This window comes from Parasteatoda tepidariorum, chromosome 5 (genome assembly GCF_043381705.1).
Source record: "Parasteatoda tepidariorum isolate YZ-2023 chromosome 5, CAS_Ptep_4.0, whole genome shotgun sequence".
NCBI lineage: Eukaryota > Metazoa > Arthropoda > Arachnida > Araneae > Theridiidae > Parasteatoda > Parasteatoda tepidariorum.
In genome coordinates, this window is record NC_092208.1 from 4044114 (window position 1) to 4071401 (window position 27288).

Sequence of the window (27288 nt, forward strand, 5' to 3'; positions counted from 1 at the left end):
TCAAGTCGAGAATTTTTGGCTAAGAGCTAGATAAAAAAGATGGCTTAAAAATATTCATTCATAAGAGGTATTTTAAGCCATCAATGTTCTAATTTTTATTTTCCAGTTTTAATAGACTGTTTTATGCTTAGGGTCTTTTTTTTTCTTCTTTAACGTTGACGCGATTTTAATATTTTTATGATGCTTAAAAAATTATTATTAAATAAATTATTATTAAAAATTTAGTAAACTTGAACATTTAGTCAAGTCAATTTTACTTCCTGTTATGACCAGTTTGGTTGTGGTTTGCCATCTTGTAGTGTGGCTCCTTCATCACATCAAACGATAAAACTATTTTTGCAATAACCTGTGTTACCGTTGTCTTAATAAGAATATTTTTAAAAAAATATGTGTGGCCTATTATTATCGTAAAATCACAGTCAGTTCTTCAAATATTATATTCGAATAGGGATAATATTTCTGATTGATCTAAGTTATGTGGCAAAGCCCCTACCTTCGTGTTTAAAGTTATTTGAAATTAGCAAAAGAAACTCGTTTTTATTTTTATTTTTTAAAATTTTTTTTAAAGGACGCGTTTTTATTGTTCACTATACTATACCGTGCAATAGCGCTTCTTCATTTTTCGTAGATGTGTGGTTATTCCTGGGATCAGCCGTTTTACTACAAATTTTGCAGACTTCAAGAAGTAGCATAATTTTAATCTAGTGCTTACAAAATATTCAGACCAATAAAATAAGACCAGTTAAATTGATTATAATAAAATTATTTCTAGTTCCTAATTTAGATTGGATTTATTCCCTCTTTTCGATTCTTCAGATTAAAATAAGACATTTGCAACAATAAAAAGACTTTTTATTGTAATATTTTAATAAAATAAAAAAAGTACGTGTATGAAAAAATTAAAAACTACCAGCAGTTCTTAAACATGTGCGTATACACAACAATAAATATACATTCAATAAATTAAGTCCAAGAGAGCACACAATTGCGTGATGCATTTCTTTTGTGGGCCACAGAAAAGGATGAGTTGTTGGGAATGAACACATTAGAAGTCACTTTTTATCACCGTATAATCCACACTTAAAAAAATCAATCTTTCTTAAGTCATCAGGATAACACCATATCAAATGAAGAGCTTAGTCTATTTCAGTTCAGTAACACAATTGTCGAAGGAATGAAATATCCCGAAATTGAAATTCAATGACTCATGGTGATCTCTGAATTGGTGCTATCGTCAGAGTTATGGACCACTACTATCATCACCAATTATCAATTGTTAGCAGTCTTCATCAGATTCCTTGAAGTAACGGGTGATTCTTTTATTAACAAATAATTGTCTCTGGAATGAGTTCTTGAGGTCAGTTGAGTCCGATGGATTTGAGCAATGTTTGTCCGAGTGAGTAGGGGCACGCTGAAAAAGCATAGCTGCAGTCTTCATTGGCGATTCCTCTATACGCAGCGTCAATGTATCTTTCCATGCCGGTGATTTTTTTACTGAAAAATATTGACATTGCACCAATCACTCAAAATTAGAAAAAAAAATCTATGTGGTCTTAACAGCTATTAAGTTTATCAAATAAGCAAATCAATATTAATAAATGTATCAAATATATCAAACATTTTATATCAAAAAAAGGCTAGATTAAATGAAGAAAACTAAGAAACGTTTTTTTTCCGTAAATCTTCGTGTATTTTCCTATTTTTTCCCTTAATCTACTGGTAACTCATGAAATCATATATACCCTAACATGACGTCACGTAAAGCGACATCACGTAATATTCAAACTTTCTAGGAGGGTAAGATTTAGGGGGGGTATTGGTTCGAAGCAATCAACTGATTTTCTAAATCGCACCACTAACAGACATTTTGGAAATAATTAATTTTCAGTACTTATTGCACAAATATTATTATCAAAAATATGATTTTAGAAGCTGAATAATTGTATTTAATTATTAAAATCTTTCTAATGCAATTCTCAGTTATTTGTGACATAAGCAGGGTATTCACGCACCTGGAAAGTCATGGATTTCGGTATTGAACAAAATTTTTCATGAAATGTCATGATTTTAATTATTTTTAAAAAAAAAATCATGTAAGGTCATAGATTTAGGTCACCGAAATATCTACCCCCCCCCCNCCCCCCCCCCCCAATTTCACGATGTTCCGAATACCTGAATTTGTAACAAAATCCCCACTCACAGTCATATTTTATTAAAATTTAAAATGTTTTTATCGTGTTCTTTAAAAATTATGGTGTTCTTTCAAAAAATGAAAGAAAGGACATTATTTCTAAAGCAAATTATCTTTTAAACTTCAGTGATTTCATCATTTTTATTTCATTTATTTATTATTTTTTTTTTTTATCAATTTAAAATTCTAGCTGAATCAAGCCAGTCGTCGGCCAATTTTTTTAATTCCGCAATGAGCAAGAGAAGTATCTTTAGAATATAATTCTGCAGAAAAAAAAAGAAACAAAAAAATTGATTTTGTATTTTTTTCATCTATTATATTGCTTCGACTCTTTCTATACGCTGTTTTCTAAATTTAAAATCTAAAAATATGAAGATTCAGAGTATAACAGTTCTGGTGATACCTATCATTTCCATTAATGTTATTATAATGCCTTTTTAAATTTATTGTTGTGTTTTTGTCTGAGAAAATAGTAACTTCGTCATGAAAAATTCTTGGAATTAGTCATGGATTTGAAAATCTAAAATGTAGCTGATACCCTGTATAAAAATTAAAGTGTAAAAAGTGATTCGATTAAGCTTAATTAAGAGTAGAAACAATCTTAAATGCCGGGGTTTAAAAAAACAGTTTCATCATCATAAAAATATAATCATGGAAGCTTTACCTGACTCCTTTAAGAATGACCGAGGCAACGCCTTTCTTGGCTAGATATCTTTCGAATTCACAAACTGCTCTCTGTTTACAAGCCTCGTCTTTCACTCTCAACATTTTGAAAGCCCCTTCCGGATAGTTGAAGTTGGTCACAGACTGGAACATCTTGCCGAGATCGTACGACCCAAAGTAAAGACTGCTACTGTCCGATTGTCTTCTGTTGTAGCCAGCTGCTCCTCCTGCTGCGGATGGTACGCCGTGGATGTTGAGATGTTGAGGAGGAGGTGCGTACTGATGCGGAGGTGCAGAATAAGCATGCTGGTAGGCAGCATTGTTTGGATCCATCATGCTTCCGAATAGAGCCACCATGCTGACATATGTGAGGTATCCACCGCCAACGGCTGCCAAAAGACCCGTCAGAGTAGCCATGGTATCGGACACTCCACGGAAAGAAAAGGGTGCCCCCATCACATTTTGGAATCTGGATATGAACTTCTGGATATTCTGGATGCCTTTGAGACCCTGAGTAATACTCAGAGCGGGGCTATTCGTGCCCCCAGTTGCGGAACTTCCCTGGCTGCCTCCACTGCTGCCTCCTCCTCCACCTCCGAGAAGTCCAATCAATCCTCCTCCAAGATTGCTCAGGACGTTCAGTCTCTCTTTTCTGTTGGAAACTTCTTCCTTTGTGGCGGAAATTGTTTCGTTAGTGGATTTTTGAGGTTTTTCGTTTGCCTGTACGAGCAATGTTGTTGACAGCAGGAAAATGAAAAAGAGGTGTTTCTTCATTGTACTGAAAAACAATGACACGATTAGAATAATTTGGAAAATTATAAGTTTAATTAGTTATAAGATTGTAGTGTATCTACCATCACAAATATATAATTCCAATTCACTAGTCTTAAGACATGTTAACTCGATTCTATGGTGGAGTACCTTTTCATAGATGAAGGTTGACATGGTCGATGACTACTCATTCCCCACAAGATAATTAATTATAAAATCATTCTATGTTTAATTAGTTATAAGATCATTCAATAACTTATAGATCATTTTCAAGAATTTTTTTCCTCCATGTAAGAAAAGGCGTTTCTTACATGGATGTGGAGCTTTATATAAACAAAAGGATTATAAAATATCTAAAACTTCCGGTTGGAAAAAATGTAATATAACCAACCCTTCGCTAATTAGAAGAAGAAAAAATTTTTTTTGCTTACTTATTTTGGTAGTAGAATTATATTAAATTAGAAAATTAACAAATAATTATAATAAAATTTTTTTCAAATCGCAATAACTAAGCTGAATCAACGAAGCTTTATTCAACAGATGGTACAAATTTTCTTTAGATTCACGTTTACCAAATGCATAGCTACCAACTCTACTGGATTTTCCAGTAGACTACTGGATTTCAGCCAGTTTCACCTGGTCTACTGGTTTAATTAAAATTCTCGTAGTGTTTGCACATTTTAGAAAATTCCGTAAAATTGAGTAATTTTCTTAAAAAAGTCCCTATTGAAATAAAATTTTTGTGCAGATCATTGCTGGCTTGCTTGAATAGTTAAATAAGTAATACACAAGGAAACGAACTTCACTTATAGAAATCAGCTCAAAACTTTTTTTTCTTCTAGAATGTTCAGATTATTTTTATTCAGAACTCACTTTTTAAATTAATTAAAAATATTTTAACTATCTTTGATGAATTAAATGCCTATTACTATTTGAAATTATTAGTAAACATAATACATAACATTTAAAGTTCATTTAATGTTAATCATAACTGGAAAATATTGCAAATTTTCTAAAGGCTATATGATTCTTGATGACTATAAGGATATATAAAGGATATATATAAGGACTTAAAGGATATATATTCTTGATGACTATAAAAATCCCTTAGTACATTATGAAATAATTATCATTAAACTTATCTTATTTTGTAAAATCTACAGGATTTTTTCCTATCCATGTTGGCAGCTATGCAAATGTATTAATCATGAAACGTCGTTACCAGTTTTGACTTTCCTTAGCAATTGCGTTGGGAATAAATCTTGTTTTTATAGTGTACCAGTTTCGTAGTGGATTCAAACGACCCTGCCTCTAATCGTGGGCTTGTTTTTCGCATATATAGATACTAATTTTATTTTTCAAAGCATGAAGAAAAAGATAAGACCACTCACTCGGTTGATTTCTAACTGTGGATTTAACCCTTTTATAGCGGATTCAGCTCTAGCTAAACTTAACCTAAATGTCCATTTTCTTCTAATCCTTACAGAGAACTTGATACTTTACCACCCCCCCCCNTGTGTTGATTATTAATAAATTTTTATCGTTTTCTTGGTAAGTATTTTTTCTTTAATTTTGAATGAATAATTTCAACTAGAATTCAGCTATTCTGTTTGTAAGTTACATATTGAAATTCATATCGTGATCTTACAATTATAAAATTTTATTATGCGGTTTGTCATCTTAAAGTAATGAAGGGATAACCTACGTATATATTATTTGAGAATAAAATTTCCAAACGAAGAACAATTCATGTTGGAATTCTCTGGATTTAAAAAGAGTGCTATGATTTTTACAATAAAAAATTTGCTTGTAAATATTTTTTTCTTATTTGATGATAGATCTCTACGGAATGGTTTTCTACGTCTGATTAAGAACTTTAAGACAAAAAAACAAAATTTTTAAACCTTAATATAGAATTTTAATTTTAATATAGAATTTTTAAAATAATTTTTTTCCATCTTAAGCATTCTTTATTTTAAGTTTTTTAGTTTATAAATAATATAATGATTTTTGATTGAAACTTAAAATTTTTCGATAAAAATTGTTGTTAAAAAACTTTTTTTAGCAAAATTAAACTATATAACACTATGTGTTTCTGTAGACGTTTTGTGTATTTTAATGTAATATGATTCAGAAAAGTATTGAATTTAAAGTTTAAATAGACCTTTCATATTAGATTATTAAATTTAGTATTGCAATTTCGCGGGCATTAAATTTTAACTCTAATAGGAAGATGAGATTCACGATAGACGTGCTGTTTATTTACAAATATTTTTCCGATGTGTTTTGGGTGTTCCTTCTCTAAAAAAAAGAGATTCTGTTTTGTTTAATCTTGCATATGAAAGAATATCAAAAAATTTTCTTTTTTCAATGTAACAAGTCACAAACAAAATCTCAACGAAACAAAATCTCAACGATAAAAATGTTCTGAGTGGGATTAATACAGAACATAAACTAGGAAACTTATTTAAAATTGTTTCTAAATTGGAAGCAACACATAAAACATGGTGCGTACCGTTTTTTAAAAAGTGCTTAAAGGTGCTTATTTTCGATAGACGTTTCTTAAAAGCCCTTAAAGATTTTTTTTTATTGGACGTTTTTAAAAGGTGCTTAATTTTCCCTTTTCGAAAATTAGATTGCTTTTCTTTACCATGTCGATTTTCGCCACGTATTATGCTAAAGCGTGCTTTTCACATAGTTCATTCAACCTTTTTACAATTCATTCAACTACAATCTATTTCGGCGTATCGTCGGTCCATAGTGTATGAAAGCGCCAATCATTTTACAAGTTTGATGAAATACTTGCGAGTCCGCATGTGCGTCTACTGAGCTGGGTTCGGTGAGATTCTTGCACTCTCATGCGCAACTCTGCTGCATTTTGCAAGATATTCCCCACTTCAGGCTTCATTTTCCACCCTCTGATATCGAACCGAAAAATCTCTCGATCATTTTATTATGGCTAATATAATCAAGAAAAAGAGTTATTTTTATCAGAAACTAGCTATTTTCTCATGATTACATAAAGTTTGTGAAAATTAATTTGCATTTTGTTGATGCATATAGTGCTTAAAAAGAGCTTATTTTTTGTTGAAAGAACTGGCAACGCACCCTGTTAAAATCGAATGGTCATGTGTGTTGACACATTCATTGCTTGTCCCTTGTGTATTTTCCTAAAATGAAATGAATATTTTCGAAATAGAAAATAAATTTTGATTGGGCTCCGAGGCATACATTCTGACGAGAAAGGTAAATTTAGTACATACCACTTGCCAATCAAATATTTTTCAGTTAAGTTAAGAATTGAGAAATTTTTTTTTTGGTCCATTACTTCTTGGATGCAGAAAAGTAGATTTTTAAAAATCAAAATATTGACAAAAATTTAAAAAAAAAAAATTTCCTTTCCTAGTCGATTTTCCTTTACTTTTTTAGGGATTCCTTTTTATTCGACAAAAATTCAAATTTGAAATCGTTAAAAATCAAAATAAATCGATAAAAATTCATTATTTGAATTATTTTAAGGATATTGCGAGCTCTTTTGACATTGTTGTTATTGTAATTCATTTACGTCGCACTAGAACTGCACAATGGGCTATTGGCGACTGTCTGGGAAACATCCCTGGGGATGATCCGAAGACATGCCATCACAATTTTGATCCTCTGCAGAGGGGGTGGCACCGCCGCTTCGGTAGCCCGATGACCTGCACGTGAAGTGGAGCACTTTACGGTAGAACAGTTTAACGAGGACCAATACCACACACCCTCGGTCCCTACACTGACTTATCGAAGTGGTCACCCATCCGCACACTGACTGCAGCCAGTGATGATCGGTGATATGTTGGGAACCGTGTCTTAACGGGGGTCACTGCGGGACCTTTTGACATAGTAATTCCAACGTAATGGAATGACCTGTTTGAACAAAGAGATCAACGTTCTTATTATTCTATCGAATTAAAAATGAATTTAGTAATTAAATAATCTGCTGAATAATATTTGAATAACAGTGTTCATTTATGGTTTCTTCTGAATAGCATTAAAATCTGTTTTTAGATAAACATTTAGAAAGAAATTTTGAAAATGCATCTTTAAATGTTTACTGTAAATTCATTTATTTATTTTTAGGCTATCGGTATTTTTTAAAAAACGGTACTAAATCCGCATAAAGAATTTTTTAAAAAAAAATAGTAATTGACTTATAGCCAATAGCGCTCACTCCGTTGTTAGAAATGAAAATTGTCGTCATATTTGAAGTAACAATTAAAGTTTTTTAAAAAAACTTGCATTTTTGTAGTTTTTTCCAAAATTGACGTAATTGAAACAAAACAAAAAACACACACACACATTATTTTCTAGATTTAAAATTTGTTTTCTGTCTAAGTTCCCGTTCGATTAGGAAAAGACATTTCTTTTTGTTGTTGGTTTCGGGAACAAATTTTTCCTGAAAAGGTCATTGATTTATTTTATTTACAGTCTCTGGCCAAATTATTAGGCGCACTATAAGATTCTATGTAAAATCTTAATTACTCAGGTGATACTATAGGGGAGAGTGGGGTCAATTGTAACAGGGTACGATTGTAACAGAGCAAAAATTTCGAGTGTCGGGTTCTAGATTTGGTTCCTAGGTGGCGCACAAGGTGTATTTAATAAATCTACATGTACACCCCTGATGGCAACCATTTTTATGTACTTTTGAAAGAGTTACATCACAAAAGATATTTTCACGCCACGCAAGTACTTTTTTTGGTATTAGAATATTATATTGTAACAAAGTAATTTTGTTTAAACAAATAAAAATTAGTAACCGAATATGTAAGTGGACACCTTAATTAACATTTCAATAAAAAAAAAGATTAGTTTTGCTAATTAACTAGCATTGTTTTTAACAAATGAAGCTGAAATGGCGTCTTGGGGACAATTGTAACAATAAGTAAAGGGACGATTGTAACAGCTGAAAATAAATAATCTTATGTTTACAAACCATTACTTAACTCTTTAAGAACCACCAATAGTTTCCTATATCATTTATATTATGTTGCATGTGCATTATTTTATTTGTCACCTTTCACAGCATAAATTAAAATTTTTAACCCCTTAAAGTTAAAAGTTTAACCCTTTAGGTCTCTGCTCATTATTATTTTTACTCCTAAAATATCACTACTATTTTGATCAATAAAAAAATATATCACAACTATGATAATATGTATAATTAACTATGTTTTAGTTGAATTTATGAACTGTTACAATTGACCCCGTAAGTGGGGACAATTGTAACAAGTGCACGACTGTCAAAAATTGTTAATAACTAATATAATAACATTTAAAATCAGGTATTTGTTTTTTTTCTAGTAGATGAGAGTCTACTTTACTCGTCTGTCAATTAATACTAATAATATATTGGATTTTTTCTTAGTTAAAAATAGTTAAGTAAAAAATGTTACAATTGACCCCACTCTCCCCTACAGCTTTATTGTTTTTATGCGACTGGAACCGTCTTGTACTTGTGTATCAATTGGTTAAATTACACGATATGTAATATAATTTTGACGATTGGATAAATTAGACGATATGTTATATAAATATAGAATACGTATTATATCAGGTAATATGATAGTATATTAAAATAATTAGACCAAATTATTCGACTCACTGTAGTGTTTTAATAATTGCATGTTTTGCACGAGTTTATATCCAATACTTTTACAGTTTGTATTTATTTTTAATATATTGCATTCCAATGTTAACCCACAGATGCACGAACGTAAACAAGTGCAAAATGGTTTCAGCCGCATAAAAACAATAAAACTGTATAATTAAGATTTTACACAGAATCTTATAATTTGGCCAGGTGCTGTAGTTAAGAACGTAAGTGGTAGGTTTAATGGCATGTGTTCTGTATCTCTAAAAAATAAAGCATTTTGTTCCAATTCGGATATTGAAAGAAGTTGTTTCTTTATTGCTTCGCGGCGAATATTTGCGGGGTTTAAACACAGCTGAAAGCTCCTTTCGATATCCGGCTCCCTACTGCATTATAGCTGGAAAAAGTTAACGATTGACCTGTTACACCCAGCAAGAGGTTATAAAAACATCCAAGCTAGGAACGCAAAAAAATATTTTCGCTTCTTCCGTTATCCCTCAAATGAATTAGCATTTTTACAAGATTACGTTTTCGAACGAAAGGTTAGTTGAGAACATCGACTCATTGCGTAAGTCAGGAAATATAGGGTGAAGCGAAATAAATAGTTCGATGAATAAACACATTTAATAAATGCTATTCACTTTTATTTACAATTTATGCAATATGTGTTTTAGTTAAATTTGGGGTCAAACATCCACAATGCTTGTAGCACGAAAACGAAATAAAAAGATCAACGAGAAGTGCAATTCCAAGCGATTTTTATCCAAAGAAAACGATATAAATATTTGGCAAAATAAAGCGATTTTTTAAACAATGAATCATATTGATGACTTTTTAAGCATGCGATTTTTTAAACAATGAATCAATATGCAATATATTATTTCAATATGTCATTCATAAACGTAACATATATTTATATTTTTAAAATTCCGCTTAGCATTTAGCAATTCCTTCAGTTATAGAAAAAAGAAATGTCGTAAACTATATAAAACCTCGTGAATGTGCATTAGAATTACTATACAATCAAGCTGAAAGATTGTCTATTGTTTAGAAACTTCGAGATGTTTTCTATTAACTATTAATAAATAAATCTCTCCGAGCAATCACAGAACATTATTTAAATTTTATTTTTTTATTGTCTGAACTTGATTGCTCAGCAACGGAGTAAAATTAGGTATTTCTCTCTTGAATTAGTCTACGGGTCAGCTTAGAATATTCAATTGATGACTTTGTTTGGCTGCTTTTTAGGACTATCGCCAAATATATCAAACTTGTTAGCCTCCAATTTATGATTCATTTTCAAAATTTTGTCAACCAACCCCCCCCCTTCCATTTTGTAGGTCAGTCTATATGTTTACATAAAAAATATATGTTTATTCAGAAAAAGTGCGTTTTTGTGTCTAATTTCGTAACTTAATTAATAGTTAGCACCAATTAATTAGCATATTTGAAGTCACACCCAGAAACTATTAAGATCGACACTTAGTACGCGAAAATCCGATCATTAGATCGAAAGTTATACAGGGCGATAAATAATAAATATTGTGGCACGACGCAGGTCGTTAAAAATGATTTCCCCAAAACATAATCTTGAATAAATGCAATTGAGATTTCTAGAATGCGAGAAAGAGAGAACTTGGTCAAAAAAGTGGGCGGTTTCTGTGTGACGATAACCCTAAGCGAGGTTCAAGGTCCTGACACACATTTGGGAGGGAAACATTTTTATGTCATTGACATAGCAGTGGGTGATAAAAAATAATAAAAAAAATTCTGTTTCATTTCACTTTAACGGTGCTTTCCTCCACATTTTTCTTTTTTGCATTCCTTTGAAACAAGTAATATGAATTTTTTTAAAAAAAAGAAATCAATTCCTACTTAGGTCAACAAAGAACAATTTTATTTCTGTTACTTTTACAATTACAATTTTAACTACAATTGGGTATACTATAGCCTACGTCACAGATCGTGTTATTCCTACTAAATTTAACTAGTANAAAATCAATTCCTACTTAGGTCAACAAAGAACAATTTTATTTCAGTTACTTTTACAATTACAATTTTAACTACAATTAAGTTTAATTACAAGTTTTATTTAATTAATTAATTAATATTAGAAAAAACTGCATTAGCATCAAGAGTGATTTACTACAAGTTTTAAAAAAAATGTATTTGAATTTGAATGGATGAATAAAAACTATTTTATTAACGGTTGAAAATTTGAACAAGATATAGGGAGAGGGTGAACTAATAGTGGGAATTGGAAGGGGGGGGGAAAGGGTGCGTGGTATCAGACAACTATAAAAGTATAAATTGGGTGACGTCGACAACACTTGCTACCACGTAATGTTCTTTCTGGAATTTATCTGATACCGAGAATTTATCTGACCCCCAAAATATAGGATGCAGCAGAAACCTGGGAAATATGGTCCCCATAGTTTGGTCAGGAGAGCTATCCAAAGTTTGAAACCCTTAATGTTAATTTTATTTTTGGCGTGTTTCGCCATATCACGAGAACTTCTTAAGCAAGTTTTTTAAAAATAAAAAAAGAAACTTTGAACACAACTCTAAAATTTGCTTGTTTAATGATAAAACCAAGCAAAATAAAAATTTTATTAAATATTTATTATTTTAATCAATAATGGCCACAAAGATTATGAACTGTAAGACATAAAATTTTTTACATAATTTTAAAGAATGCAATTTCATATTGCAAAATACAAAGAAAGGCGAAAGCGGTCGAGTATTTCCTGAGAAATCGAATTTTAAAAATATGACTTTTTTAAAATTTGATTTTTCAGGAACTAATCGACCGATTTCGCTCAAAGTTTGTCTTTTGCGATGTGAAATTGTATCCTTTAAAATGGTGCAAAAAATTGTATGTCTTACAGATAAAAATTTTTTGATTATTATTAAAGAAAATAATAAAAAAAATAAAGTAATAAAAATTATAAATATTTAAATTATTTTTTCCATAAAATTGTCTTTAAATAAATGAATTTTATATAATTGTGTGCAAAAAATTTTCCAATTCGCTTAAAAAGTAGATATGGTGAAATACGTAAGAAGTAAAATTAAAATTAACGAGTCCAAACTTTTATCCATTTTCCTGATTAAACTATTGAACCATATTTCCCAAATGTCTGCAACATCCTATATTTTGGTGGTCAAAATTCCGAATCTGTCGGGGGGAAAAAAAGGGTTTGTTTATACAGAACATGTGCGTTTTCGTGTCTGATTTTTTTAGCTTAAAATATCGTCTTGTTCATCATAAATAAATTTATGTATTATGTATAAAAGCAATTAGTGTATTTGAGGTCACTCCCTTGAACCATTAAGATTGAGTTTTGAAACACGAAGTTCACATTTTGAACTGATAAAGGAAATAAGTTTTATTTCTATTTGTTTGCTAAATTTTTTAAGTTCAAAGCTTCAAAATGNATGTGATACTTCCGTTGAAGAAAACGTTTCTAGCATAACAAAATCTGATGAATGTGAAAATGGCCCTCAAAGTGTTACTTTCCACCCATATGACATTAAACTTTTTTCAGAAAATATTACATTATGTTATTAAACTTAAAAAATCAAATCAAAATTTAACTAAACAATGTTGTCTAAATAAAAAGTCGAAACTGTCTAGCTGTCTAAATGAGGGAAATAATAGTGCTTTATTACATACTCGAATTTCTTTTAGTAGCTTCAGAAAATTTGAAAAAATTTTCACCCTTGACAACACCCCCCTTGAAAAAATTCTGCGTACGCCATTGAGGGAGAGTGTGAACTAATAGTAGGCATTGAAAAATAAAATTGATGTGAAATTTTAAACTAAACTTATTTTTACTACTACTAAAACTGCATTAGCAGTTCTAGAAAATGTACACGAATACTAGAATACTGTTCAAACCAAATTAGTTTCAACTAAATAGGTTTAGAAAACAAAACTTTTCAATGCAAGTTTTATTGTAATTATGATTTTTTTTTTTTGGATTTTTCTTTTTTGGAAAAAGATAAATTAATCTATTTAATTTTCTAGCTATCTAAAAAAATTTCACGTGGTATTTAAATGAACTTTTGTAACGAAACTCTTAGAAATAAGCAAAGTTATTGAAAAGTGGAGAATATTAAAGCAATAAATAGTTTGAAGGTACTGTACCGAGTATAAGCAAATATTTCACATCTTTGTATGCATTTTGTTTTTTAAATTTTGAAATTTTGCAATTCTTCGTTTAATTTTTGTTTATTTTTGCAAAATTTAAATTTTTGTTTTTAAAATTATAATCATTTTGCAATTCTTCGAAATAACGCTACTTATACTACTTATAACACATAACATTTAGACTAATCATCAAAAATAAACTGATAAGCATCAATGTCAAAATATTTATAAAGGCTAGCAAAACCTGAAGATGCATGAATTGTCAAATTGAAGTGAAGTAATTCGTAACATTTAATTTGTGTTTTGTTGTACAGTGCACAAAATAAAAGGAGGAATAATCCCTAAATATCTTTTGATATAATGATCGGATCTTCACGCGCTAGGACACATTCTTAATGGCTGGAGGGAGTGATTTCAATTGATTCGGATTTTAGACCCCCAAAATATAGGGTGATGGGGAAAGTTTGGTCACGAAAGCGGTTCAAAGTTTGGACTCCTTAATATCATGAATGTCCGAAAATGGACGTAGCTTAAAATGAAACTTTAAGAAAATGGACATATGATTCGATTCCGTTTTTTAAACTAGACTTAGGCGTCGATTAGAACTTTAATGGATTACACATAATTACTACTGGTGTAGTAATTATGTGTAATCATTTAACAAAAGTGTTCTGTTTCACTCAAAACCAAATAACACGCTTTCTTTTAACGTTGAAGATACCATAACCAGTCAAATGACCGTTTAAGAACTTTTGCATCGAAAATGCGCTTATCGTTTTGGCACATTTGTCATCATGACTTTTTCTAACAATTATATACAGTTAATATTCTATTATTATTATTATTATTTGTATTTTGTTTGTTTCGAAAACCTATATATATACCTATTATGCCTATTTCGTATATCTATTTCTATAACTACCGGTCATTTGACCGGGAGAACAATTTATAAGGTTATCGGATCAGAAATTACGATGTAATACGTGTTCAATGTATTACATTCGATGAGTTGCTCATTTCTGCAAAGACTGTTGCGTAGTGAATTCCATCAGAATAACTGTGCATTCAAATTTCAAGAAATTACCTAAAATTTTAGATTGACCTTTTTGTGCATGAAAAAGTGACAAAAACTAAATGGTTTGGTAAGTAGCTTATATTTTATTTTGATAGCTATACTTCATAGCTATACTTTCAACTGTTAGTTTTTACCCAGAAAAATATCGAAACAATCAAGACAGCACAGGCTGTTAGAAGAAATGGCATTAATTATAAGAATTATAATTCTTATATATTCTTATAATTATAAGAATTATAGAAATAATAATAATTGGAAGAAATATGTTTGCTGAAAATGTACAATGGAAACACCCGGTATATGTAAAAACTGCGTTGAGCAATGAATTAAAAATTCTTATTCTTTGTGTTTGTACTACATGAAAATTGGCACTATACAATTTTGGTTAATTATAATAAAGTTATTTTTTTTAAGTTTATTTCCTTCCTAACTTTCATACTTCCTACATTCAATCAAGAAACTAAAAGTCTGGTCATTTGACTGGCTATGGTAAAAATAGGTATACATTAAGTGTTAAAAAAGCTTTAAAAAAATAAATAAAAACTCAGTGAGTTGTACAGTTGCGTGAGCAAGCTTTTGTTCTTCCGCATATATCATCTTAAAAATGTGACGGCTTTAATCACGTGTTGAAATGTAAATAACTTTGCGCTCGTCTGCCATGAAATCTTCAAGTGATGTTTATTTATTTATTTATTTTTTGCAATTTTTAAAACATTCAGAGCAGAGAAATTCGATCAAATGTGTGGACTTGAGGTTAATTCTTGGCATAAAACATTCCATTCAAACGATACAAAATTCAAGAAATTTAAAGGAGGAAAAAAAAAATAGATTCGAACAGCGGTTCATCGCACTTGTGAAAGAAAATGCCAAGTTTCCACACTCAATTAACCACGCTTTAAAAAAAAGATGAATGGGGGATACTTTTAGTAAAATGGCGATAGATAGAGTAACTGATGAAGTTGTGCTCTTTGGAACGTTGTTGTGTTCAATAATCGTTTTCAGTTTAAATCAGGGTTATTCCTTAAAGCGGAAGCGATAAAAAATAGTTTTAGTTAATGTCCATATCGTGTAAAAACTATAAATTACATATAAACTATCATTTCCGACCAGTGACGTAGTTTCAATGTATGCTCGAGGGCGTTATCTCCTTCTAATATATACATATATATAGTGAAAGATAGGGAGAACACACACAATATAGTACAATAAAGAAAAGAGAGAAAAACGAAGAAAAATAAGAGAATATGTTTTACTAACTGCGCATAAACTAAAAGCATATAGTACTCATAAAATAAGTTAAAATATAGAGAAAACAGGGAAAATAATAAAAATTAATGAAAAGAGAAGACAAATTATTAATATAAAATACTTTTTAAAATATTTAAAAAAAATTTTTATTTATTTATTTCAAAAAACATGAAAACAAAATAAAGAAAAGATATCTTTTCATCAGCTCACACGATTATATATCCTTGAGCACTCCTTTCTGCTGCTATAATCGTGTGATCAAATGAAGTTATTATATCTTTTCTTTATTTTGTTTTTTTTTTTGGCTTTTTTAAATAAATAAATAATAAAATTTTTTTAAGTATTTTAAAAAATATTTTATTTCAATAATTTTTCTTCTGCTCTTTTCGTTAATTTTTATTATATTCCATGCTTTCTCCGTATTTTAACTTTATATATATTTAACAATAATGAAATTATAACGCAATTTATTTCAAAATTACTGAACGTCTGGACAAATAGTTTCTCTTGAGTTACTTAGGCTAAGTTTGGTAGTACTTTCAAAATGTTTGACTAAATTTAGGGCAGCATTAAGTAACACCTAAATTTTGATTAAAAAAGGGTGATAATACTTAAGAAAAAAAAAGTTGACACTCACACAGCATAAAGAGTAAATTGTTAAGTTCCAACATTTTTAACTTTTTCTAGATAACTATATTTCAAGTTTTATTAGGAAAAGTCAAATTTATGCAAAATATTTACAAAGTATTTAAGTTTCATTTTATTGAATTAATTTAAATTTGTGCTTATTTATTCATCCTATTTTTTTTTTCTTTCGGATTTCTTAACTTTTAAATTCATGAAAGAATATATTTGACTTTTTAAAGCTTGCACAGTAAAAAAATTCATGAGTTATTAAATTTTAAAAAACAATTAATTTTTTAAATAGCAAAATTTAAAGCTCAAAAAATTTGTATAACATATACAGAGGGTAGAAAAAATAATGGAAACACTTCTGAGCATATTTTCATATTTCTCAATAAGTAATTAAATAATCATTTTATAACTTCGGAAGTGTTTAGATCATGCAATTTCTCGTACTTCTCTTTGAAATTTAAAGCTTTTAGAGGTTTGTGGAACAGACAGTAAATTACAACACTATATGCCAAAAAATGTAGGTATAGATTTGTAACTTGTAACAATTATTTTGGTTATTTTATGCAATAATTGCGCAAAATTGAGTAATCCTAGCTTAGTTATTTATGGAGATATGAACAGTTTTAAGAAAGCTATTTTTTTTTTTTTTAATCCATTGGCAAAAGGGATCTTGTTTTGGGTTTTATGGCGTGCGCACTTTATTTGGACGTCATCACACTTTTCAACTATGTTCAAGAGTAATAGTAAGCAGTGCGCATGCGTCGTCATTGCATGCGTTGCTATGGCTACCGCATATTTGATAATTTTCTTAGAATTCTTTATTTTTTTTTTTATTTTCACCAACAGTCATTCTTAATGTATTTAATAATAATTTAAAGTATTTTTGTATTCTTTTTATTATTAACCCTAGATTGCCCAAGGAAGTCATTTTGACTGCTTTTTCATTTGCAGATAATAACTGTACAGATAATGTACATACAGATAACTGTACAGATAATAATGCATTAATTATTTTTTTCCAAGTGAAGTAAATTTTTTTATTGTTAATATTTACTAATAACTTGTTACAAAACTGTAAATAATATACAGAATATTAAAAATTAATTAAACAAATTTCTTTACACATTCGTTATTTTTTCACAATCCTGTCATTTTGACTGCTTTTGGGCAATATAGGTATAGACTAAGTTTCAGTCTTTCTAGTGTTAACTTACAATATCTTGCTTGACGTTGATTTCGATGTAAATATGAATGCTGAAGAAGGGAAAGTATTTTGGGACGTCTTGAAACACGTATATAGCCAGGATATGAAAGCGAATCCGACGACAAACATCAACAGTTTTGCAACCCATGATTTGAAATGTTGTGGCGTTTAACGCAGTCAAACCAGAAAGAAAAAATTATTTGACTAATGGGTAACCAGTGATCGTAAAAAGGCGATCACAATTCTTTTTTCTTTTTTTTTCTTAGGTTTTTTTGCTATAACTTTATTTTGTATCATGAGACAGAGTTAAATAGCAAATGACAATTCCTTACAATAACATCAAAATATGATTGTGTAAGAAAGGAAAACTTTCTAAAGAAAAGATGCTTTTAAGGGGGATGATTCCCACCGATACCAGTGTTATTTTTAATAAATCTTGTTTAATAATACCAAAGTAAATTTGTGGAAAATCCTTATTATTTTGAGCCTTTTTTTTAAAAAAAAAGTACGAACGCTACTTAAAAAATAGCTTGAAATTTCTTAAATTTTTAAGAAATTCAAATAGGACTCTTTTTTATGATAACAAATACCCAGCAGAGGCATGCATGAATGAAAGGGGTGTGCAGTTCTTTAACCTCATCGAAATAAAATAAAATATTCGATACCAGTTAAAATCCGCACCTATAGTCTAAATGTATCATTTGCAAGATCATTTTTTCGGGTAAAATTAAGCATACAAAATTGTTCGACGTCATTTTCACGTGTATAAAAATAAAGCTAAAGCAAGTAGAATAGTTAGATAGTAAAGAACGGTAATATGGAAGAAATACTATTTTTTTTATTTTATTTATTTCACTGCTAATATCTTATTTCGAGCCGTGGTGGTTCAGGGGATAGAGTGCTCGAATCCAATCAGAATTATCCAATCAGAGTGGATTTCCATAAGCTGATTACAATAATCCTTAAGTAGGGCGATTTAAAAGAAAGATATTTTGAAGAAGATATTTTGTTAATAATTTAAGAGAGCCGTGGTGGTTCATGGGATTGAGCGTTCTCCTTCAAATGAGGTGAACCGGGTTCGAATCCCAGTAATGGCTGGTCGATTCGAATTCCGCACCTGGCTGGTACCGACCACAATGCTGACGTGAAATATCCTCAGTGGTAGACGGATCATGGGTAAAAGTACCCTTGCCGTCAGGCTAACCGTGGGAGGTTCTCGTGGTTTTTCTCTCCATGTAACGCAAATGCTGGTTAACTCCATCAATAATGTCCTCCGTGAAGGCAAATTTCTACCAATACTCGATCCAAGAGTTCCCTTGTCTTCTGGATTGAGCTCAAAATGACAAGGCTACGGAGTTGAACATTAGTAGTCGTAAACCCAAAAAATTGAGTCGGATGTTCAACGACAGTTATAAAATAAAATATAAAGTGACTTAGCACATAGTTTTCAGATCATTGGGTTAGCACATAGTTTTCAATTTCACATAGTTATAAAATCATTGGGAATGATCCCAAAACAAGGAAGTTGGGTTTCGCCAAGAGACATTGAACGTCGATTTTGTTATTTGGAAACACTTCAATGGGAAGTTCTACTCCGCCTGCAGTATTCACCAGACATTGCCGCCTCAGATTATCACCTAATCCGGTCGATGGCACGTAGTCTCTCTGAGCAGAAATTTACATCATTTGAAGAAACCAAGGATGTAATGCAAATGCTGGTTAGTTCCATCGAAAAAAGTCCTCCATGAAGACAAATTTCTCCCAATACTTTATCCAGGAGTTCCCTTGTCTTCTGGATTAGGTTCAAAATGACAAGTCTACGGAGTTTAACATTAGTAGTCGTAAACCCGAAAATTGGGTCGGCTGTTCGACGACGATTATAAAATATGTTATAATAAGGCATATTTTTTATGAATTTCAAAAGAAAGACTCAAAAAATATTATTTTAAAAAGAATAAAAATGAAATATATTCTTAAGATTTTCCGGAAAACCGTTTGTTGCGTTGATGAGTTTTTGAGGATTTTACAGAAAAGTTATAAAATAAATAAAACAAGCATAATATTACGCTTAAATTGTAAAACCCGCTTTGATAATTCAATTTAATAAAGATCGTAATTTTTTTAAATCAATTTTTGCGGAAAATATAGAGCAAAATACGGTAAGAGTTTTATTTTTTTTAAAAAATCTAAATAAAAATTCTGTAATTTAAAATAATGTCTATGTAATAATAAGGCATATTTCTTATGAATTTCAAAATAAAAACGCACAAAATATGATTTTAAAAACAATAAACATTAAATATTTTTGTAAAGATTTTTAGGAAACCCTTTTTTTTTTTGCATCGATGAGTTATTAAGGATTTTGCAGAAAAGTTATAAAACAAGCATAATATTATGCTTGAATTGTAAAACCCGCTTTGACAATTCAATTTAATAAAGAGCGCAATTTTTTTTATCAATTTCTGAGGAAATATAGCGCAAAATACTGTAAAAGTTTTAATTTTTTTAAAGAAAATCTAAATAAAAATTATCAAATTTTTAGGATATATTTGATATTTTCAAACGTTTATAATAAACCGTTGGTGTATTTTAGCATAATAACGAAAAATTAAAAAAATTACCACATAAGAAAAATTCCGTAAATTTTTCGAACTATTCAACAATGTGCTATATTTGTTGCACGTTAAAAAATACACGCAGAGATGCCAACTTGCTCCGCTTTATAAAATAGTAGTACTTTCTGGTGGTAGCGAAATTTAAGTTACTTTTAGTTTAGAATTTTTCATTTTAAGTAATTTTTTCCTCACCAAGTATCAAAAATTATAAGTATCATATAAACGTTAAAGCATCCATCTACTGGTTACTCTATTAAAAAGCAGGCGTAACTATCCTTCCTTGACGAATTTTACTATATAATTTGCTACCACTTTATTAAAAAACAATTCCATGAAGCGGAGCAGTTGGCATCCGTGTACACGGTAAAAACATAAACAATGCATGTTTGATTATGAATTAATTAATTTTTAATTACAATTGGAAACATTATTTGAACTTACCTTCCCATATTCAATCCAATTAAGAGAGAGAAAAGACCTTGACTTGAAAGGTATTGACACTACAAATGAATTTTGGGGGACAAGGTCAGCTTCCTTTATAGTTTCTGTCACGCCTCATTCCCTCTACCTACATCTCTTCTCTTTTGCATCTTCTTCTTCTTCCACCTACGCACGCCACATTTGGCTGATTATCCCGCTTAAGATGCAAATCTTTCCTTCATGAGCATTGGCTTCATTAAAACTAGGAATGTGTTTTAAATGGCCCTTCTTAAATGTTCCAAATGTTTTTCTTTCGTTTTTTTTTTAAAAAAGATAAAATTTTTGCAAATTATTGATCTCATATTTTGTTCGCAACTGCCTACTTTTAAGTCGAACTTCTTTTTTTTTTAGCACTAGAATGTCCACAGGTCGTTTTGACTGCTTTTCAGTTGCTTTTTCATTTGCAAAAAATGTACTAATAATAATGCATAAATTATTTATTTTTCCAAGTGCAGTAAATTTTTTTATTCATGATATATATTAGTAACTTGTTATATAATTGTAAATAAAATTAAAAAAATATTTAAAATTAATTAAACAAATTTCTTTACACATTAGTTATTCTTCCACGATGCAGTCATTTTGACTGCTTTTGGGCAATATAGGTACTATATACTAAGTTTCAGTCTTTCTAGCGCTAAAGTAATTAATTGAATTTTGGATAAAATTTTGTCGCCAAAACAATTTTTTCTTAAAAATGGAATAAGTCCATTTCTAATAATCAAATTTAGAAAAACTTTCCAGTGTTAAAAAAAAAAAAAAACATANTTCTCCAAAAAAAAAAAAACAGGTCTTAAAAATTTATTGCTCAGTTTCTTTCTAAATTATACTTCGTTAGTAGGAAAAATTAATTTAAAAAATTTTGATCGCCGAAAGGCGATCACAGGTTATCTACAGGCAAAATGGTCTTTGCCTATATGTTTTTTGTTGTTGTTGCTTTTTTTGTGATATTCACCTGAATTAGTATTGAAAACGATCTAGTNAAAAAAAAAAAAACAGGTCTTAAAAATTTATTGCTCAGTTTCTTTCTAAATTATACTTCGTTAGTAGGAAAAATTAATTAAAAAAATTTTGATCGCCGAAAGGCGATCACAGGTTACCCTCAGGCAAAATGGTCTTTGCCTATATGATTTTTGTTGTTGTTGCTTTTTTTGTGATATTCACCTGAATTAGCATTGAAAACGATCTAGTTTGAACTGTAGGTTAGAATTTCTGATTCTTAATTAAAACAATAAAAACAAAAATATCGTTCAAATGATGAAATTATCTTTTATTCACAACTCAAGAAATATTTATGGGATCTCTCTGGTCCCATATCTCAAAAGTAAACTCACCCCACTTAACAAAGTTAAAAGTGAAAAAAAGAATTTTAAAAAATTATCAAACAGCAGCGGTCGCCATAGCAACGCATGCAATGACGGCGCGGGCGCACTGTTTACTATTACTCTTGAACACAGTTGAAAAGTGTGATGAAGTACAAATAAGGTGCGCAAGCCATCAAAGGTACTAAAATAGATATTTTTATCTGAAATTTACGGAAGCAAATTTTTCGTAGAAGTTTCAGTACAACAATGTCGCTTACTATAGACAATGGGTTTCCAACACTTTAAATAATTCACCACTGATTTTAAAAATGTAGACTGTTTTAATTTTTTTTCTTCAAATTTAATTCAAAATAAGTTTTTGGCCCGTCACTCTGCTGTTTAGACTACAGATCAACCTGCACTGCAACCCATGCGTTTTTTAGTGCAGATAATATCAACGGAAATATATATTTCAATATGAAATCAGGTAGGTATATTAACAAGCAGTATAGGATATCCGAAATTAATTATATTTTGTAAATATCACTTTGAATAATTAAATAAAAGAGAAAACGTATATAAATTAACATAAAAATATATTAGAAACTTCTTATTAAAATAAGTTAAAACGACGAGAAAAAGAACAAAATTTAAATTATGTTCTCAAATTCTAAATTTCTCGCTTTCCATTGCATATTTACTTAAAGAATATATCAGCCTTTTAAGTGAAATTTAGGAAAGTCGCGTGGGTAAAAGTGTTTTAACTGTAAAATCGTCAAGTGAGTATAGTCTTCATCTTTTTTAGGGCGGCACACAATTTTAAAGGCATAGCAACTTTAAAAACAAATATTATATGGCGAGTTAGAATCCTAAATAATTCTTCGATACTAAACCAAAATATCGATGAATTTTAATGTACACTGAATCATTTAACGATTCTCTCAAACTCCCCTCTGTAAGGGCCGGGATAGCCTGGTCGGCAGGACACTGGACCCATGTCCAAGAGGTCGTGGGTTCGATCCCCGCCGGCCGTCTAGTAAATGGTGACTGAAGCACGTTAAATCTGTTCAATCCAGCTGTTCAATCTGTTCATCCGCAAAGTCATCCATGTTCCCATAACAAATCAATACCTCTGGGGGTACTAATCCGTCCAGGAGTTTCCTTCTCTTCTGGATTGAGTTCAAAATTACACGGCTGCGGAGTTGAACATTAGTAGTCGTAAACCCATACATTGGATCGGCTGTTCAACGACGGTTATAAACTATAAAATAAAACTCTCTTCATTGAGCCGCAATGGCTCAGGGGATAGAACGTTCGCCTTCCAATGCGGCGAACCGGGTTCGAATCCCAGTCGATACGAATTCCGCATCCGGCTTGCGCCGACCACAGTACTGACGTGAAATATACTCAGTGGTAGACGGATCATGGGTTAGACTCCCCTTGCCGTCAGGCTAACTCCACGAAAGCAAATTTCTCCCAATACTCGATCCAGGAGTTCCCTTGACTTCGGGATTTTGTTTAAAATGACAAGGCTTCGGAGTTGAACATTAGTGGTAGTAAACCCAAAAAACTGGGTCGGCTGTTCAACGACGGTTATAAAATTTAAAAAAATAGTGCGTGGAGTCCCTCCGCGCGGAAGAAGTTAAACTTCGCAACCTGCGACGTTAATTGTAGAAAAATCAGCAGTCGTAGAAGAATCACTAGTTCTATTCAACGACTCTTTTTCTTGCTCCACTCCCTTCCGTGCTCTGTAATCACGGTAATATTGTGCATTTTTCCCTCGTCAACCTCTTGAACCAATGGAAGTGCTTGTGGTTGCCTCATCGTCTCGCCCTGGAAAATGTATTTGTATTAATAATGTATGTGAATGCGTCATAAGGTAATTTCAGAAGAGAAACAATCAATTGATATTCACAAGAGACGTACCTTGACATAACCTTAAATCCGTCGCATTGTCCGTGGGATTGTTTTCACTCATTTTTTACAATTGTTATCCACTAAATTTGAAAATAAAAAATACTACCCTATTAAATTATATGTGTATCGAAGCAAACTAAGAAAATATTTATAGAAAAACAATACTTTTATGACTTTTATTATTTTTATGCTAGTGAGAGCCAAAACAATATGGAAATGAATGAGGGAAAACTGGATCCTACCACGCGATTTCCCGGCCAATAAAAATGTTGCGTTAAACGTTTAACGCAACTTTGTTGGAAGTCGCATAAGAAGTATAACTTCAATAAAACTCTCCTCAGTACTTTCTTCCTCTGAAAATCTGAATCGCGTACTCTGGGGGAAGGGGACACTCACTATTTGAACCTACGCTATAGATAAAAATGCTGAAACCAATTGTTATAAATTGGAATAGAGAAAATAGTTATTTGAAAAAAAGGTGAAGACTTAATCTGACAAAGAATAAAATCAAACATGCATGTGTTATCAGTATAATAATTTTTAAATTTTTTTTTTATGTGCATTTTGGTGCAGTTTGGATAACACATTAAGCTACTAACGCAATCTAGTATCCCTTTCTCTCTTCTTAGACAGCGATGCTAAAATAATTAAAATAAATTCCTATACAATTCAGCCTTTAGTCAAATAACAGAAGAAAAAATCTTTAGTTTTTGTGTTTTTAAAACAAGTTTAAAATGGAGTTTCAGTAATTTCCCTCTTGCATTTATTTGTTTGCTTTTTTAAAATAGGGAAAAATTTTACATAAAAAAAATAAATAATCTGCATGGGTAGTAATAATTTGCAGCTGCTTGGAATGTTTCTGCTAGAGGGGTAGTTACCCTCCATCTAACGTTTTCTTGGAAACAGTGTTATTTGAGAAAAAAAAAGTAATTATCCATCTTATTTTCTTTTCCTAATAATCCTGAGGGTATTGATGCTACTTCATTGTTAGTTTGGTTTCCTGTGGCTAACATTTTCAAGAAAACAGGATTACCCGGAGAAAAAAAAACAGTAGTTATGTCTATTTTCAGTGGTGGAAAGAAACAAACTTAAAACAATTGAGATTAGTAGGTCTAAAGGAATGGAAGATGAATAAAAGCGTTCGTTTTCATGCGGAAACAGAAAAAGTTGCGTCACTTAGACTTCCGATTTTTCGCTTCGCTGATCAAGTTTTTTTCCTTGAATGTGACTCTAAAATTAGAAAAATAAAAAGATGGAATAATAAAGATGGAAGATGGATAAAAGATGGAATTTCTTCTTTTGAAATATATCAAATGTAAGAAGTTGGAATATACTATCATATATATCGTGTTCAGCTCTAAATGAATATTTTTAAGAACCTTGTCAAAAACAAACGCTGATCCCGCAGTGGACTGATCGTTAAGACACGGTTCCCAGCAGATCACTGAAGTCAAACATCACTGGCTGCCGTCAGTGTGCGGGTGGGTGACCACTTGGATCACTTTGCGCAGGGACAGAGGGTGTGCGGTATGGGTCCTCGTTAAACTGTTCCACCGTAAAGTGCTCGACTTCGCGCGCAGGTCGTTGGGCTACCGAATGCGGGGGTGCCATCCCCTCTGCAGAGGATCAAAATTGTGATGGCATGTCTCCGGATCATCCTCAGGGATGTTTCCCAGACCATCGCCAATAGCGCATAGCTCTAGTGCGACGTAAATGAACTACAACATCAAAAATAGAGCCGCAATGGCTCGAGGGATAGAGCGTTCGCCTTCCAAAGAGGTGAACTAGGGTTCAATCCCAGCGATGACTGGTCGATACGAATTTCGCATTCGGCTTGCACCGACCACAGTGCTGACGTGAAATATCCTCAGTGGTAGACGGATCATGGGTTAGAGTCCCCTTGCCGTCAGGCTAACCGTGGCAGGTTCTCGTGGTCTTCCTCTCCATGTAAAGCAAATGCGGGTTATTTCCACCAAAAGTCCTCCACGAAGACAAATTTCTCCCAATGCTTGATCCAGGAGTTTGGCACGAGCTTTGATTAACATACTCGGAAGTGTATGTAAAAATGCTGAGATTTTTCAAAGCACGAAATCCAACCATATTGGCTGGATATAGAACATCCCTATTTTAGAATACACGGGTTTGTTCCGTGGTGGTCACTTTTAATATACGTATTTTTTTAGAGTTTGTCTAAAAGATGAAGAAAAAAAATGCACATTTGAGTCGCAGATTAATATGAAAGCGAAGAAAAAATAACGTTTTCGAAATCCGTTCACTCATTACTTATGAAGTAGGTATAAGAAGAAAAAAAACTCAAAACTTGTTTTGGTTGATGAAATAAAGCAAAGATACCCTCGGGATTATCTGGGAAGAAAATAAGATGTTGTTGCAGAACCCTGTTGCAGAAACCCCTGTTGCAGAAACACTCCAACACGGCAAACGGCTCTGCAGATTATTATTACTTATGCAGATTATTTTTTAATGTAAAATTTTCCTTTATTTAAAAAAAGCAAACAAATAAATAGAAGAGAGAAATTGCCACGACTCCATTTCAAACATTTCTAAACTTGTTATAAAAAAAAAAAGATTTTTTCTACTGTTATTTGATTAAAGGCTTAATTGCGTAGGAATTTATTTTAATTATTTTAGCATTGCTGCTTAGAATTTCACATAAATTTAAACAAAATAATGTTGAGTAATTTCACTTCATAAAAGTAATGAAACGCCATATTTGTAAAATATATCAATTTTTAAAAAAAAGGACAAAGGAAAAGTGTTATTGGTAGATTATTTTATTTTAACAAGAATAAGTATATTTATGCTCAGAAATACCCGTGGCTGTTAAAAATGGTATTTTTTTAAAAAAAATGTTTCTTTAAGTACATTTAATTTATCCTCGTCTACTTCTCATTTTCGCAAACGATACCTTTTCCATGATCCCCTCCCCCTTACATTCAATAAAAATCTAATTTATCGCACCTCATTTAATGCGAGTGAAAAAAAATTTCATACAACCAAATTTATAAATTTAAGAGCGCTCTGTAAAAGAAGTGACAAACGAAATTTTTTATCTAAATTCGAACCCTCCCATGACACTTCTAACTCAATAAATTTGTTTCAGAAATTTCAGTCTCCAAAAAGGTTCGACTCCGCTCTTGAAAACTACAAGAGAGAGAAAAAATGAAATTTACAACAGGGTGGTCCGCCGTGTAAAAATGAAAATATTTTTCATTTCACGCATGAATGAAAACAATGTCTTTATTTATTTCATTCGCCTATTTACAACAATCGTCATGCTCCCAACACTATATTAGGTATCATCCAGAAAAATACGGTATATCAAGATTACATTTCAGTTTCTTCTTTCTCCAAAAAGTAGTTTTATTTCAAGTGTTCTAT

General features: G+C 31.1%; 1 protein-coding gene across 1 annotated transcript; it reads right to left on the reverse strand.

Moving 5' to 3' along the window:
• Positions 1 to 830: 830 nt before the first annotated feature.
• On the reverse strand, positions 831 to 20776 carry LOC107456501 (uncharacterized). The gene is made up of 3 exons (XM_016074372.3): positions 20630 to 20776; positions 2856 to 3632; positions 831 to 1494 (listed from the first exon to the last, which is right to left on the reverse strand). Exons 1-3 carry the CDS (start codon positions 20635 to 20637, stop codon positions 1359 to 1361), a joined length of 921 nt encoding a protein of 306 aa, XP_015929858.1. The 5' UTR covers positions 20638 to 20776; the 3' UTR covers positions 831 to 1358.
• Between the last annotated feature and the right edge of the window lie 6512 nt (positions 20777 to 27288).